This window comes from Chiloscyllium plagiosum, chromosome 6, assembly GCF_004010195.1.
Source record: "Chiloscyllium plagiosum isolate BGI_BamShark_2017 chromosome 6, ASM401019v2, whole genome shotgun sequence".
Classification (NCBI taxonomy): domain Eukaryota; kingdom Metazoa; phylum Chordata; class Chondrichthyes; order Orectolobiformes; family Hemiscylliidae; genus Chiloscyllium; species Chiloscyllium plagiosum.
In genome coordinates this window covers 14,037,038-14,053,377 of record NC_057715.1, presented here as the reverse complement: position 1 = coordinate 14,053,377, position 16,340 = coordinate 14,037,038, and the positions used below count along the sequence as shown (strand labels likewise).

Here is a 16,340-nt window from a genome sequence, read left to right as displayed (position 1 = left end):
TACCTCAAACTGGAAGCACAAACTCTGGATAAGCATTCAAAAACTGCTAATATTGAGGATAGCATTGGCCATGGTTCAGAGGACACTGCAATTGCCTCTGATTCTGAAGGTTATGAATACAGGGTAAAAACAAGGACTGCAGATGCTGTAAACCAGAGTCTGGATTAGAGTGGTGCTGGAAAAGCACAGCATGTCAGGCAGCATCCGAGGAGCAGGAAAATCGACGTTTCGGGCAAAAGCCCTTCATCAGGAATAGGAATACAGGACCGGTTCCAGAGATATGAGAACAAAAAATCCAGCTGACAATCCCACTCAACTGAGGGAGCACTGCACTGTGGAATGGGTCAATACTGAGGGAACACTGCAAAGTCAGGGGCACAGTATGGAGGTAGTGCTGCATTGTTAGAGGATCGGTACTGAGGGAGTGCTGCAATATTAAAGCATCAGTGCCGAGGGATTGTTGTATTGATGGAAGGGCAGTACTGAGGCAGCCCTGCACTGTCAATGGGTCAGTACTGATGGAGTGCTACACTTTTGCACTGAGAGAGCATTGTACTGTCACAGGATCAGCACTGAATATATGGTGTACTATGGCAGGGTCAGCACAGAGGGAGCACAGCAGAGTCAGGAATGCTATCATGTAGCTAAGACATTAAACCAAGGTCTCAATTGATGCCATGAAAACTGATTATCTGGTTAGAATCTCATTGTTTATGGCAGCTTCTTGTGTGCGAATTACCTGATGTGCTTCTTTTACAACTATTAATATACTTCAAAGAGAGTGCTTCTGTTAAGTCATCTGGGTACACTCGAAAGGTAAAAGGTGCTATAGAAATGTAAGTTCTTTCCTATTTATATTCCTCCTAGCCCCATATTTACAAGGTCAATGGTGTACAGGTTAACCTGTTTTACTCATAGAATCCAACTCTACGCGTTGTAACCACATACACTTTAATGACAATAGATTAGTGCTTCCATATTTCAATGAGATATTAACAAACCAATAAAGCCTGGAACTCCATGAGATCCTGATTCACCCTTCTGTCCTGGAACACCTCGGTAACCAGCAACACCCTGTGGGGAAAGAGAATCCAGCTTTAAACATTTAGAATAAAACTAATCAACACCTGCTTTACTGTGTTTAATCGTAAGTCACTACTTTGGTCAACATCTTTAGTTTTAAATTCCTATATTGTAGAATTTTCAGCTCCTTGATCTTGTCCCTCCAGTAAAATATATCCTGACTGATCCACTCCATCTATGGTATCACACTTATTAGAGTTTAAGTTGTACTCATTGAGGAAAGTGGGGAGAATTCCATCAAATTCCATTCCATTCCTTGTGCCTTGGAGACAGTGAACTGGCTTTGAGGAGTCAGGAGGCAAGTTCCCAGCTGCAGAGGTTCCAGCCTCTGACCCGTTCCTGTAGACACTATAGTTATACGGCTGGCCATGCTCAGTTTCTGGTCAATGGTAATTACCACATTTGGGGTATTCAGCCATCAGAGTGCAATTAAAAACAAGGGGAGATAGTTAGGCTCACTCTCGTTGGAGAGTGGCATCTGTGTGGCACAAATGTCATTTGCCTCTTATCAGGCTGCATGTTATCTAGATCTTGCTAAAGCTGCACTCAGACTGCTGCTGTATTTGCAGAGTTGAGAATGCTGCTGAACATTGTACGATCATCAGCAAATATCCTCACTTCTGACTTTGTGATAGAGGAAAGGCCACAGATGAAGAAGATGCAGATGGTTAGACCTAGATCACTACACTGCAGAACTCTTGCAGCAATGTTCTGTTGCAAGAAATCACTATATAATAAATTTGTGAGTAAGTAAGTTATTGAATATTGTATATTCTTGAATATTAAGGCTGTAATGAGGTCAGGAACTGAGTGGCCCTGGTAGAATCCAAACTGTGCATCAGTGAGCAGATTATTGCTGAGTAAGTGACACTTGATAGCACTGTAAAACAAATTCTCAAATCACTTTGCTAATGCTCGAGAGGAGGTTGACGATTTGGTAATTGGCTGGATTGGATTTCTCCTGCGTTTTGTGAATAGGACATAGCTGGCCAGGTGTCTGCACTGTCAGCTAGATGCCATCTGCATCTACCTGACAATGTGGAACATTTGGAATGTGGCTATAGAGTTCACAGCAATTGATTACATTAATGGATAAAATCACATTCAGTTTACAACACAGAAACAAGTCATTCCACCCAACTGGTCCATCCTGATGTTTCTGCTCCACACAGGTTTCCTCCCATTCGCCTTCACCCTATCTTATTAGCATATTCTTCGACTTCCTTAATTAGTTTATCCACCTTCCTCTAGAATGTAACAAGGAAGAGCAGTGAATAGTTTAACTTACTCAGTAAATGATCTAACTTACAGGAGATCCCTGGATTCCCTGTTCTCCCTTGGGTCCTGGAAAGCCCTGGAGTCCTGGGGCACCTGTGTCTCCTTTGTCTCCTTTGTCTCCTTTGAATCCTGGAGATCCAGGACCTCCGGGAATTCCTGGTGCTCCTGTAAAAAGGAAGGTGTAAACGGTTCAAACGTTAATACTTACTAATTACCTTCCAAGCAAATCCACACGCTTAGAGCTCAGTAGCTCTGCAACTGAAAAGCTGCATTATACCCTTATGACTGCAAACGAATATTCAGAAACAACCCTTTATAAGGATGCTGTGGCTTTAAGAGGTGTGTGTTTGCCTTAATTTCTTTGAGAGAGAGATTGGGGTACAGGTGCTGAGTAGTCAATGAGAAGGTAAACAACTTGTGAATCTTGGGGTTTATTTTTATAAGTTGGAACAATAGAAGCAGACTGGATGGGTGTGGTCAAACTCCCACCCACTAAACCAGAGATTTTAGGGTTAGCTTTGAGTAGGGGTCACAGGAGGGTTGGAAGGCAGTCAATCTCTCCCTTTCTCAGAATTGTCTTGGTGTTCTTTCCTCCTGGATTAGAGAGCTGCATGTGAGACAATCTGTTTTCTGAAGTTCCCTTTTTATGCATTCAGTTTTGGTGGAAGAATGTAATAGCAAGGGGAAGAAGTAATGGTGGGAGTTGTCTACAGGCCACAGAAGAATTGCCTCACTGTCGGGCAAAGAATAAAATTTACAGATAATAGAGATGTGTAAAAAGGGCACTACAATTGTCACAGGTGATTTTAATCTGCATAATTACTGGACAATCCAATGGGCAAGGGTAACATGGAAAACAGATTTCTACAGTACACCATGAATTATTTCTTGTCCCTGAGTAGATATTACTTTCGACACAGTAATGTGTAGTGAGGTAAGGTTAATAAGAGACCTTGTAGTTAAGGGTCCTCTTGGGTGGGGGAGGTTAACAAACACAAAATAGCAGAATTACAACTTCCACTTGAGGGAGAGCAAGTCAGGTCTCCTCAACACAAATTAGGGCAATTACAGAGATATGAAGGAAGCGTTGTCTAAAGTGGGCTAGAAAAATATTTTCTGGTTTTTCTCTACCTTTCCTAGCTACCGTCAGTTCTGAAAAAGGGTTACTGGACCCGCAACATTAGCTCTGCTTTCTCTCCACAGATGCTGCCAGACTGCTGAACTTTTCCAGCAAATTCCTGTTTCTGGTCCTGATTTCCAGCATCCACAGTTCCTTTGGTTTTTTTGAAAAAATATTTATTACTTAATTGACACCTGACCACTGTCTCATTGCAGTTCAAGGGTGCTAACTGTGGCGAAACTGACAGAGTACTTCAGGAAGACCTATGGTCATTAGGATGCTAATTAAATGCAATTCTGTTTCAAAAACAAATAACCAAGTTGGACAGCAATGAGAAGACATGACCAATTAACGTGTTGCATAAATTATGCTGCACATTGGGGAAAGCATCCTGCTCTTATTCAAAAATTGTCATGAGATCTTTTCCAAGCATGTCAAGAAATTGTGGAGCCTTTATTTTCTAAAATCATAAATGCAATATATGTAATTATATATAATTATAATTCCAGTATAGTTTTGATTATCTTCCAGTTATGAAACTGCTTTTATTTCTAAGAAGAAGCAGCAGTTTCCAGCAGCAGGTGGGTCAGTAATCAGGGAATGGTGATGGAAGTTAATTGTCAAGAAATCTGCAACGGAGATAAAGGGAATCTGCTTTTGTCATGCAGCGAGTTGTAATGATTTGGAATGAACTCCCTGAAAGAGTGCTGGAAGCAGATTCCATGATAACCTCCAAAAGGGAATTGGATAAATAAAGGAAAATAGTTATGGAGCTTCGGGAAAGGAACAGAGAAGTGGAGAACTCTAGGAGCCAGGATGGGCTGAATGGCCTGCTGTGGGTCGCGATTTTCCATGAGGAGCAGGAGGTTAATGTGCTTCTAACAATTTGTTATCACAGGCAATGTCTTAACGTTAGGCAACTTACCTGGAAGGCCTTGCTCACCCACATTTCCTTTTTCACCTTTTGGCCCCTCCAGAGCCACACTGGCGGGTCCAGGTGGACCTTGAATACCCTGATGGCCTTTAAGGCCTGGGAATCCTCGGTCGCCTTTAATACCTGGAACACCAGGTGAGCCTGGGAATCCTGGTAAGCCAGAGTCACCTTTTGATCCTGTGGAAGAACACACTGTTACCGCAATGCAGACCACATTCTCCCAGTTCTACAGGTAATCACACTTCGAAAGAACCAAGTCATGTTTTTTTTAAATATATTTTTATTGAAAAAATAGATTTTTAAAAATATCACAACAAATAAAAATCATTACAATTCAAAACAATACAAAGAATGAACACAGAAAAAATAAAAAAAATGCCTAACCCTCCCTCATGTACAAATGTATAAATATACATAGAAAAACATACAATAAAAAAGAACAACTATCTATTTAACAAAATAAATAATAACCAACAACAAAGTACAAGATAGTAATAACTCAACTCAGCCAAACGAGACACTCATAGGTTCGCAGTTCCTCCTCCTGTAACACAATTGTTACAGTTTTTATAAAAGCTCTTATTCGTGTGGCAGATAAATCTGTGTCCAGGTATTCCAAAAGGGGCTGCCATGTCTTATAAAAATTCTCAGTTTTGTGGTGTACCATACTTGTGAGAAAATCCAAGGGGAATGTGCTCCATAACAATCTTCCACTAACACGACAGGCCCGGTTTGGGAGTGCAGGAGGGGAGGTTTCGGATACCTAACCTAGCAAAATATTCTTTCTTGTGTAGAAAGTGAGGGTGTTGAAATGTTTTTTCTTTTGCACATCTGCAGGGAACACACTGGGCAGGCCCAGAAGAAGAGAGATCAGGTCCTTCTCCACCCTTACAACCAAAATCCTCTCCATTGCACCCACCACAGCACTCCAGTATGTTTGAAGCCTACCACAGGACCAGAGACAGTGGGTAAGAGTGCCTGGACAAACCTTGCACTTGGGAATATTGAAGATACCCCTGGTTTAAATTTTGACAAACAGTCCAGACCCAAATAGACCCTGTAAACCATGGGTCTTATTACAAATTGATATCATTCTTGCATTCTTCCAAATATCTTCCCATGCCCCTGAGGTGACCTCCTGGACAAACCTTGCACTTGGGACATATTGAAGATACCCCTGGTTTAAATTTTGGCAAACAGTCCAGACCCAAATAGACCCTGTAAACCATGGGTCTTATTACAAATTGATATCATTCTTGCATTCTTCCAAATATCTTCCCATGCCCCTGAGGTGACCTCAATGCCTAGTTCTCTCTCCCACACCCTGCAGAGTTGATCAAACTCATCTGAGGGGGCAACCCCCAATTGATGATATAAAGTGCTGACAGAAAGTGTACTCTTAGCACTGAGCCCCCAGCTCTCTACGTTGGATTTGTAGGGATCAGTCAAAGTGTAGTCAAAAAGAGGTCCCCGTTAAATAGCTCGTATTTCCGTGCTAACTGATCAAAGGACATCATTGTGTCTCCCTCAAATAAATCGTCCATGCAAGACACACCCCTAGCTGGCCAATGTTTGAATCCTGAATCTATCAGCCCCAGTTGAAAACCTGGTATACCCACTGTAGGTATAAGAGGAAATGTTTTGCCAATATTGCCTTCCTGCTGTTGAATTGCCCTCCATGCTTTAACAGTATTGATGACTATTGGGTTATGGCAATATTCCCTATCTGTCCTCATTTTGTCCAAAAACAGCAAGGGACCACCTGGCCTGTGAGGTTTCGATATCTAACCATATTGAAAGAGGGTCCCCACAAGCCCAATCACTCATGTAGGATAAAAGCGAACTTAGTTGGTAGCTTTTAATGTTTGTGAGATCCACTCCCCCCAGTCTGTGAGGCAATTGACGTTTAGCTAATTTAATGAGGGGCCACTTACGATGCCAAATAAAGGAGCTGAACCAGCCATTCAGTCTTCTGAGAGTTTGCTTATCGAAAATCAGGGGGAGCATCCGTATAGGGTACAACAAACGGGGGAGAATATTCATCTTAATAAGCGCTATCCGAGCCAACCATGGGAATGGAAGCGCCTCCCATCTTTGACGGTCTTGTTTGATTTTGTCAAATAATTGAACAAAATTAGCTTTGAACAGAACTGGAGTAATGAATATACCCAAATACACAAAACCCCCCGTGACCACTTAAATGGGGATTGATATTCACCCTCAAGACCTAGCACCTTCGTAAGACCACCCATAGGTGTAGCCTCTGATTTTGCAAGATTAATCTTGTTCCCTGAAAAGGCGCCAAATGCACTGATGGACTGTATAAGGCGAGGCACTGAAACTGCTGGATTTGACAAAACAAATTAGGACATTGCCTATGTACAACGAAATCTTATGTAATTTCGACCCCATTTCTGGAGCTGATATATCAGGATCCCCACGAATGGCCTCCGCCAATGGTTCAGTCACCAACGTGAACAGCAATGGTGAAAGGGGACAGGCCTGCTGGCTACTAAAACTGCTGGATCAGACCCTATTGGTAATGACCGCGGCGAGAGGGTCACTGTCGAGTACCTTTACCCATCTTATAAAGAACTCGCCCAAGCCAAACCGCTTCAAACTATAGAAAAGGTTTGGCCACTCAACTCGGTCAAATGCCTTCTCTGCATCAAGAGAAATCACCAATCCCTGTACAGACTGTTGTTGGTATGCCAAGTCATGTTTAATCCCAGAGGTGCAAAACCGTACAATAGGGAATTCCATCTGCATCTAGGGGCCCCATTCTTCTCAAAAGCAAAGAAATGCATCCAGGTAGGACACCACGTACATAAACAATGGGACTATAATTTGCTGGAGAACTAACGTTGCTTTTATCATGAGATGTTGTTGCGTTCACTTTTGAGTTCTGTTTGCTGTAGATTAAGAGACTCTTTCCAAATAGAATTGATGAGTTGTTTGTGGTAGAACAGATCTGATTACTGAATAAGAGCAAGTGGACTTGGAACAGGAGCAGGCAATTCAGCACCCCAATCCTGTTCCGCCATTTAATACCATCGCGACTGATCTCATCTCACCCTCAACCCCATTATCCTGCCTGCTCCCCATAACCCTTCAACCTAGTACTAATTATAAATCTGTCAATCTCCTCCTTAAATATACTCAGTATCCAGGTATCTAATGCACTCTGGAGAGCGTGAATTGTGCAGATTCACAACTTGTTGAGAGAAGTAATTTCTCATCTGTTTTAAATCTGCTATCCCTTACTCTAAAACAATGACCTCTTGTTCTATATTGCCGCACATGAGGAAACATCCTATATACCTTTACTTTGTCAATCCCCTTTAGCATCTTCTATATCTGAATTAGATCTCCTGTCCTCCCACTAAGCTCTAAAGAGAATAGGCCAAAACTGCTCAATCTCTCGTCAAAAGACAAACTCCTCAATGGATGGACTTTGTCTGCAATCAATTCACACACCATCCTGACTTGGGCTTCAGGACAGGCAACAATGCAAAGTGGCTGAGCAGAGGCTGATAACCAAGTTCGGTACCCGTGAGGATGGCCTCAACCGGAACCTTGAGTTCATGTCACACTACAGGTGACCCCATTGCACTATACACTCATACATCCAAGCACACATGCACATATACTCTTACATACTCACGCACTCATGCAGACCTCTCTCATACATATGCTCTCTCATACACACACACACATATGCCTCCCACACTGACACCCACGTATGCAGCGTCTCACAGGCTTATAATCCATCACATGCACACATACACACTTTACCAAGCTTTCACATCTCTCATGTGCACTCACAATCACATGCACACACTCACTCATTCTCTCTCTCATGAACGCATACACAAATTTAAGTCTATGGGTTGAATTTGTATTTGCAGAATTGTATTGGCAGATACATTCTATTTTGCTCAAAAATGCACAATCTGCAGGCAGTCAATGCAGACAAGCTTAGAGTGGTGCTGGAAAAGCACAGCAGATCAAACAACATCTGAGGAGCAGGAAAATGGATGTTTCGGGCAAAAGCCCTTCATCAGGAAGGGCTCATTCCTGATGAAGGGCTTTTGCCCTCATTCCTAATGAAGGGCGTCAATTTTCCTGCTCCTCAGATGCTGCCTGACCTGCTGTGCTTTTCCAGCACCACTCTAATCTTGACTCTGATCTCCAGCATCTGCAGTCCTCACTTTCGCCTGTAATATTTTGTAAATTCCACTTTGGAAATAGAGCCCGTCTGACTCAAGATTGGGATGCAGACAGATTCTAACCTCATAGCTTTAATGCATTGTCTGAGCTGAGGTGTCACCTTTTATTATAAAACCTTAAGTTATCTCGAGAATGTGACTTAAAAGACTTTCTGGGATTTACATATTAATGAACTGAAACCTGCAACCCATTCTAAAAGATGAAAGACTTAACAATCCAGGTTTGTTCAATATAATATTCCAGTTGCATGCTCTGTAATCTTTTGCTATAAATTCTGTGCCTTTTGATCTTATATTCCACAACCACCTGTTGAAGGAGCAGCGCTCTGAAAGCTAGTGCTTCCAAATAAACCTGTTGTTGTGTGTTTTTTAACTTTGTCCACCGCAGTCCAACACCAGCTCCTCCACATCAATGCAGTTTAAGAGGGCAGCTCACCACCATCTTCTCAAGGGCAGTTATGGAAGCACAGTAACTAATTATGGAAAGACTACAAGTTTCTGCACTGCCTTCAGTGCGAACACTGGGTGGAGTTTTCTTCTTTCAGACTAAGTGTCGAGGAGGACTTAAAAGCTGGAGGAACCTCTGCAAGAAATTGGAGGGATGTGGACCAGGCAGAAAGGATGAGTTTGATTTGGCGTCATGTTTGGTAGGACATGGTTAGCAGAAAGGCTCATTCCTGTCCTGTACTGTTCCATGTTCTGCTCAGGGGCAGGTCGGTTTCTTCCATACGATTATATTCTCCTCATTTATTATGTACACATTTGGGTAAAGTGGTAAACTTAATGAGCAGGAAGTGCTGTAGCCTTTGAGACTGTACAGGCTATAACCTCCGGTGCTCATTCCCCCCACCCATCCCTGGAGATGTCAGGGACTGGGCGGAAAGCAATGCCATGCTTTAATTACTCCTCCCTCGAGGTTCTCCTGAAGCCTCACTTGGAGAGAAGGCAAGTTCTTTCCTCTAGGAAGGCAACACAGAGTTGGCAGCTGACGAGAGGGCAATCGGTCATAATGAGCAGGAGGTTTCCTTGCCCATGTTTGGTCTGTTGTCATGAGATTCCACAGGGATCTGGAGTCAATGTCAAGTGCTCTCAGGGCAGCACAGTGCTGCCAACTCTGGCAGGTCTGTCCTGCCAATAAGACAGGACGTAGCCAGGAACCATGTTATTGGTGTCGGGATCATTGGAGGTTACAATTTTATAAGTGCGACTATGTCAGACTGTTGCTTGACTAATCTGTGGGATGAAGCTGACCTGGGAGTGCTCAATATTTGCTGCCCTGGGTGACAGATATTGGAGGTTTGGAAGATGCTCTTGAAGGATAGTTGCTGTAGTGGGATAGCTTTAGTTCTTTGTAACAATGGGAATCGAATTTAATGATTCCTTGATTCAAACATATGGGCAAAAAAATTCTGGGTGGAAAAGTAAGGTGTTAAATGGCACGTTAAAAGAGAGAATTAAACCTTTAAACGTCAATGTGGCAACCATATGTAAATAACAATGGTAGGAAATAAGGATTGTCCCAAAGGAGGACAGCGAGGTAGAAGAGTGGAAGTGAAGCCACTTTTTAAGGAGATGTAACTTTACCTTTCAGTCCTGGCAGTCCTGGAGTCCCTGGGATATCTCTTCCTGGGATGCCTAGACAATTTACAAAAAGGACAGAAACAATGGTAGATACAACAATATAAATGAGAGCAACCTCCAATGTTTCTGCTGCACAGAAAATTCACTGAGAATCCAGTATTGTATCCAGCATGGAGAAATATGCCCACTGCTACTGTGAAACTCTCAGGAAGAAGTTAAAGAACTCAAGCATTGTCATGTCATTCGGGCTTTGGTCCCACTTGCTCTGGGGCTCATTCCCTGAGCCTGGGTTGCGCCTCCCCTTGAGGGATCCACCCTTGGCTGAGGAGGGAGTTGAGCATCATGGGCCAAGGCTCAGCAGAAACTAGGTTGAGGCATTTCAGCTTCAGTTCCTGTACTATCTCTCTCACCAGTCAACAGCAAGGAGTTTCATCTCAAGGGGAGATTTTTACCTAAAGTATTGGGTGCTAAAAGACAGCTTTTTGGCTGTTGCACCACCTAACCGCGTTGGTCTTGCTTTCATACCATATCCCAGTGCAATCTCTCACTCAACCCCGGTGCCCAGTAGGTGAGCTTGGCTGGGGCTTAAAGTTCCCCGAAGTCACAATCTCTCTTCTCATCAGTTCATGTGCATAGACCAAACCTTTGAGCTCAGTGACTGTCAAAAACAAATGGCCTGGCCCCCCTCTCATGGGGTTATTTTTCAAACCACATGTCTGTCGTGAGTTAGGCAGAAATCACCACTGGCCACTGGGTCATGGCTTCAGCCATGATAAGGCTGAATGAGAATGAAGAGAGAATGTTCTATTCCCCACTACATATCTAAACGAAGCTAACCTGGTCTTTTTACCCCTTCTTCTGACTGTGAGAAGTAAGGGTGAAGAGAAATGTCACAGTATTCTAGCCCAATTCTGCCCTCTAGGTCCCTATGTTCATATATCATTCTGTTCCATTACTGCATTGGCTGGTCCTTCACATTCCCTCATTCTCCACCAACACTTTCAATAGTCTCTCGCAAAGCCCTGGTTTTGAAGTTACAGCAAGCTACATGGAACTCCACTTGATTCTGTCAGTGTCCCGACTTATGGTGACTCATCTTCCAGGTGTCCGGAACTCCTGAGGATCTGTGGAAGGATGGGGACTGGTGTGTGGGGCACGTAGTGACAGAGGTCAATACTGTGAGCCTAGTCTGTCTGTAAGTTCCTCTTTAATGACGTGGTCATTGTCTCAGTTGGAACATATGTTGATGGACGGTTTTGAGTGTGTTTGGTGATCAATGGAAGGAATGGGTCGGCACGCTGGCTCAGTGGTTAGCACTGCTGCCTCACAGCACCAGGGACCTCGGTTCAATTTCACCCTTGGGTAAATGTCTGTGTTGAGTTTGCACATTCTCCTCATGTCTGCGTGGGTCTGCAGGTTAGGTGGATTGGCCATGCCAAGTTGCCCGTGGTGTCCAGCGATGTGCAGGCTGGGTGGGTTACCCATGGGAAATGCAGGTCTAGGGTAAGGGGGTGAGTCTGGGTGGGATGCCCTTCAGAGGGTTGGTGCGGACTCGATGGGCTTCCACACTGTAGGGATTCTATGATACTGCATTCTCAGGGTCTCCAAAAGCAACACATAACAAAAGTCATTCAAAGTAGTTGTTAGAATTGTTAGCTTTTATTCAGAATTTGAAAAGGACCCTAGAATGGCTTCACAACTTCAATATACACCCCTACACACCAGACATACGTACCTTGATTTCCCTTTTCTCCAATTGTTCCTGGGATTCCATCAAGACCTCTTAAGCCTTTCTCTCCTTGCGGTCCCGGGAGACCTTGAGGACCAGGAGGACCTGTCACAAAATAAAACAAATATTAAAAAGAACAATGAAACTGAAAAGTGCTACTCAGAGAGAAGCTTAGGCATTGTTAAACATTCCTAAAGTGCTTTCCATACACTTCTTGAATGTCAGTCATTGTTGTTATTTGTTAAATGGAATAAGGGCAAATTTAATTGTGCAAGAAGTCTGAAAATTTAAATTCCTGATGTTTGCCCCTCTGATCCTCTATCAGACCAAATGATCTTCTGAAAACAATGTGGGGGATGGACATCAAGATCATCCCAATGTTCCTGATGGATACCCCTTGGATTGATTGCAGGTAGGCATCCAATAAGGTCATGCACACCATGCTAAAGTTTACATTTCAATGTAGGAAATCCAAAACAATCGGGATCCTTGGAGAACGATCAGAAATGGGTGTATTCCTTTATTATTCTGCTTTTCTGCCACTTTGGCCCAGAGATTGTGTGACACTCTCATGTTATTAAATACTAACTTAGAGATGCTTTGATGAAGAGGCTTTTAGGAGTGAAAGGGTGAGTTACAGAATTATAGTATTGAAATAACTGCACAGAGGCCAGTACCCCATCACCTGACATCCTGTATTTACATGTGCACTGTATATGGGCTGCGACCAGCCAGTTCCATGTTAGCCCTTTGACTGAGGAGAACTTCTGAATCTCCTGTTTATATCTGTCAGCCAGGGCTCCCTGATTGCCTGGCTTAACAGACCCAATCAGGGATCTCATAGTCAATAACGTCCACCAGGTCCTAGTTCCAATCACTATAACAATGATAAGGGTAGAGCTTTTACTATGATACACATGGAATCCATCATCTTTGTTTCTTTTGTATGGTTAGGAAAATTATTTTCCAAGAATATTTGAGAAAGATGCAAACAGGAGGAGGCCATTCAGCCCCTCAACTTTGTTCAAAGCATTCAATGAGATTATTGAAAGATTGACCAACAATTTAAAAAAAACGTTTTTATCTCTTGTGCACAAGGTTGGCCAATCAAACTTAATAATTTTTTAAAATAACATGATAATTGTTTGTGTTTTAATAAATCACTTTACAAGACAAACCTTGAAGAATTTCAGATTGGATCTTGGGAATTTGTGAAATGTGATATCAATAACAGGGAAGAAGAGGCAGCGAGCAATTGGCAAACCATTTCCCTGAGAATGGAATTCAGATAGTTGGCTGGTAGCCTCATTAGTAGGCCTGATACATTTGGATGTCTCATTGACAGTGGGAAATTTCGCTTCAGCTGGGATCTGAAGGAAGATAAGTTGGATTGCTTTTTTTGATGTTGAGATTTTACTTGATCTATTGTTGTCACTTGTACAGTGAACGGTTTTGTTTTGCATGCAGGACAGGCAGATAACATACAAAGATCATAGGGTGATAGAACAGAGCGAGGGATACAAAGTTACAGCTGCAAAGAAGGTGCATAAAAAGCAAGATCAACACTAGATTTGAAATTTGAGAGGTCCATTTAGAAGTCTAATGACAGAGGGGAAGAAACTGTTCTTGATCCTGTTGGTACATGTGTTCAAGCTTTTGCATTTTCTGCCAGATGGAAGAGGTTGGGAGGGAATGTAGTAGTGCTTAAAATTTGGAGCAGGGAAGGAGTCTGAACTGAGGGCATACAGGTGTAAGGACATGCAGCTGGAAAACCTTTCTCACAAAAGATGGTGATGGAATTCAATAGGGATTTAAAAAGAAACGGTGTCAACCTTGGCTTCAATTGGGAAATTTTAATAGATAGTTGAGAGAAAGAGGGATAAAGGGACAGGTGATAGAAATCTTGAGCAGATCAGAGGATGGGAATTCTGCAGCATGCAATTTGCCTCTTGACTCTTCAAAGCCGATATCTATAAGACACAAGTCAACATGTAGGATAGGATTGCTAACATTATAATGTCAGAAAAGCAGAACCACTGGACACGCTCAAATGCACACAGGATTCAGGTTGGCGATTTGAATGCACTTCAAGATAAATGGGCATTGTCTATTGGCATTGTGGGTACACCTACACCACACAGAAGACAAAGCTTCAAGAAGGCAGCTTACTAGGATATTTTCAAGGGTAACTAGGGAAGGGTAATAAATACCTGCCCTGCTAATGATGCTCATATCCCAACGAATAAACAAAAGAAAAATGAATCAAATGTGAAATTGAGCTTAGGATACTGCCTCATGTGTAGAATAAACATCACAGTGGGAGGGTCGGAATACCTGCATATATGTTATAAATTAGTGAATATTTACAAAAAATGCAAAGTGAATAATTTAGGAGGAATTGCTACTTAGTAGTACCTGGCACTCCTGGACTTCCTGAGAAACCTGGTTCACCTGGGAGGCCAGGGCTACCTTTCTTTCCTGGGAGCCCTGGGTTACCTGGAGAATGACCATAGAAATGGAATCAGTTGCTCCTGTTCATTCAGAAAACTGAAACAGGTCAGAGAGAATCTCAGTGCCCTACCTGGAAGTCCTGGACCACCTGGATCGCCTTTCTGTCCCGTCGGACCCAGCGTTCCTGGCAAACCCGGAAAACCAGACTCACCCTTCAGGCCAGGATCACCTGGGAAGCCTGTTGGACCTGGATCTCCCTAAATTATCAACACACACAATCAAATCTGATCAGTACACACCATTATTAGCATTTGATATGAGGAGCACCATGTTTTTCAACTTTCCAATCAATCACAGCGCAAGATCGAGGGTTATCAGTTAGAGGTTGGAGATGATGGAAATAGAGTCTTAGAGTCATAGAGATGTACAGTGTGGAAACAGACCCTTCGGTCCAACCCGTCCATGCTGACCAGATATCCCAACCCAATCTAGTCCCACCTGCCAGCACCTGGCCCATATCCCTCCAAACCCTTCCTATTCATATACCCATCCAAATGCCTTTTAAATGGTGCAATTGTACCAGCCTCCAGCACTTCCTCTGGCAGCTCATTCCATACACGTAGCACCCTCAGCGTGAAAACGTTGCCCCTTCGGTCTCTTTTATATCTTTCCTCTCTCACCCTAAACCTATGCCCTCTAGTTCTGGACTCCCCGAACCCAGGGAAAAGACTTTGCCTATTTACCCGATCCATGCCCTTCACAATTTTGTAAACCTCCATAAGGTCACCCCCTCAGCCTCCGATCCTCCAGAGAAAACAGCTCCAGCCTGTTCAGCCTCTCCTTATAGCTCAAGTCCTCCAAACCTGGTAACATCCTTGTAAATCTTTTCTGAACCCTTTCAAGTTTCACAACATCTTTCCAATAGGAAGGAGACCAATATTCCAACAGTAGCCTAACCAATGTCCTGTACAGCCGCAACATGACCTCCCAACTCCTGTACTCAATACTCTGACCAATAAAGGAAAGCATAAAAAAAACCTTCTTCACTATCCTTGAGACCTGCGACTCTACTTTGAAGGAGTTATGAACCTGCACTCCAAGGTCTCTTTGTTCAGCAACACTCCCTAGGACCTTACCATTAAGTGTATAAGTCCTGCTAAGATTTGCTTTCCAAAAATGCAGCACCTCACATTTATCTAAATTAAACTCCATCTGCCAGTTCTCAGCCCATTGGCCCATCTGGTCAAGATCCTGTTGTAATCTGAGGTAACCCTCTTCGCTGTCCACTACATCTCCAATTTTGGTGTCATCTGCAAACTTACTAACTGTACCTCTTATGCTCGCATCTAAATTATTTATGTAGTCACCTTACTGCAGAGAAAGGAAATTTAATTGAGTGTGCAAAATCAGAGGGTTTGATAGAGTCAATAAGGAGAACCAATTGTCATGAATGGGAATGCTGATAACCAGAGGAATATTGGTTTTAGATCATTGGCAAGGGAGTTGGTGTAATCCAGAGTGCACTACCCGAAACAGCAATTAAATCAGATTGAATAACAATCTTCAATTCAACAAATACATAAGAAGGAATCATTTGAAGGGCTTTGTGGGAAAGGACAGGGGAGTGAAATTAATTGATGGTTCTTTGAAACAGCCAGAACAAGGGTTGAATGGTCATGTTTTCTGCTGCATAATGCTGCAATTCTGTGACCTTTGACTTAAGATTGATTTTTGGAATGTGATAGGGGAGTGCTCTGGTAGGCTCCATGTCACCCTTGGCTCCAGAGGCAAGATGGCCCCCACTGACTTTTGTTTTCGATGTTAGCCGGGGGGAACCAAAATGTGTCTCAAGGCTACTCACTGGAGCAACGCCTCGCAATTTCACAGTAACTCACCAGTGTAATTCCCCTAGATCCCCACGCAGATTACCAGAGG

General features: G+C 43.0%; 1 protein-coding gene across 1 annotated transcript in view; it reads right to left on the bottom strand.

Annotated features, from left to right (window-relative positions):
* Positions 1–16,340, bottom strand: part of LOC122550473 (collagen alpha-1(IV) chain-like) — a 233,746-nt gene that overhangs the window by 28,423 nt on the left and 188,983 nt on the right. The window contains exons 38-44 of the mRNA XM_043691239.1: positions 14,536–14,662; positions 14,370–14,450; positions 11,961–12,059; positions 10,229–10,279; positions 4,407–4,592; positions 2,393–2,526; positions 1,002–1,074 (exon numbers count right to left, since the gene is read on the bottom strand). Coding sequence (XP_043547174.1) covers positions 1,002–1,074; positions 2,393–2,526; positions 4,407–4,592; positions 10,229–10,279; positions 11,961–12,059; positions 14,370–14,450; positions 14,536–14,662 — 751 coding nt within the window. The remainder of the gene's footprint in view (positions 1–1,001; positions 1,075–2,392; positions 2,527–4,406; positions 4,593–10,228; positions 10,280–11,960; positions 12,060–14,369; positions 14,451–14,535; positions 14,663–16,340) is intronic.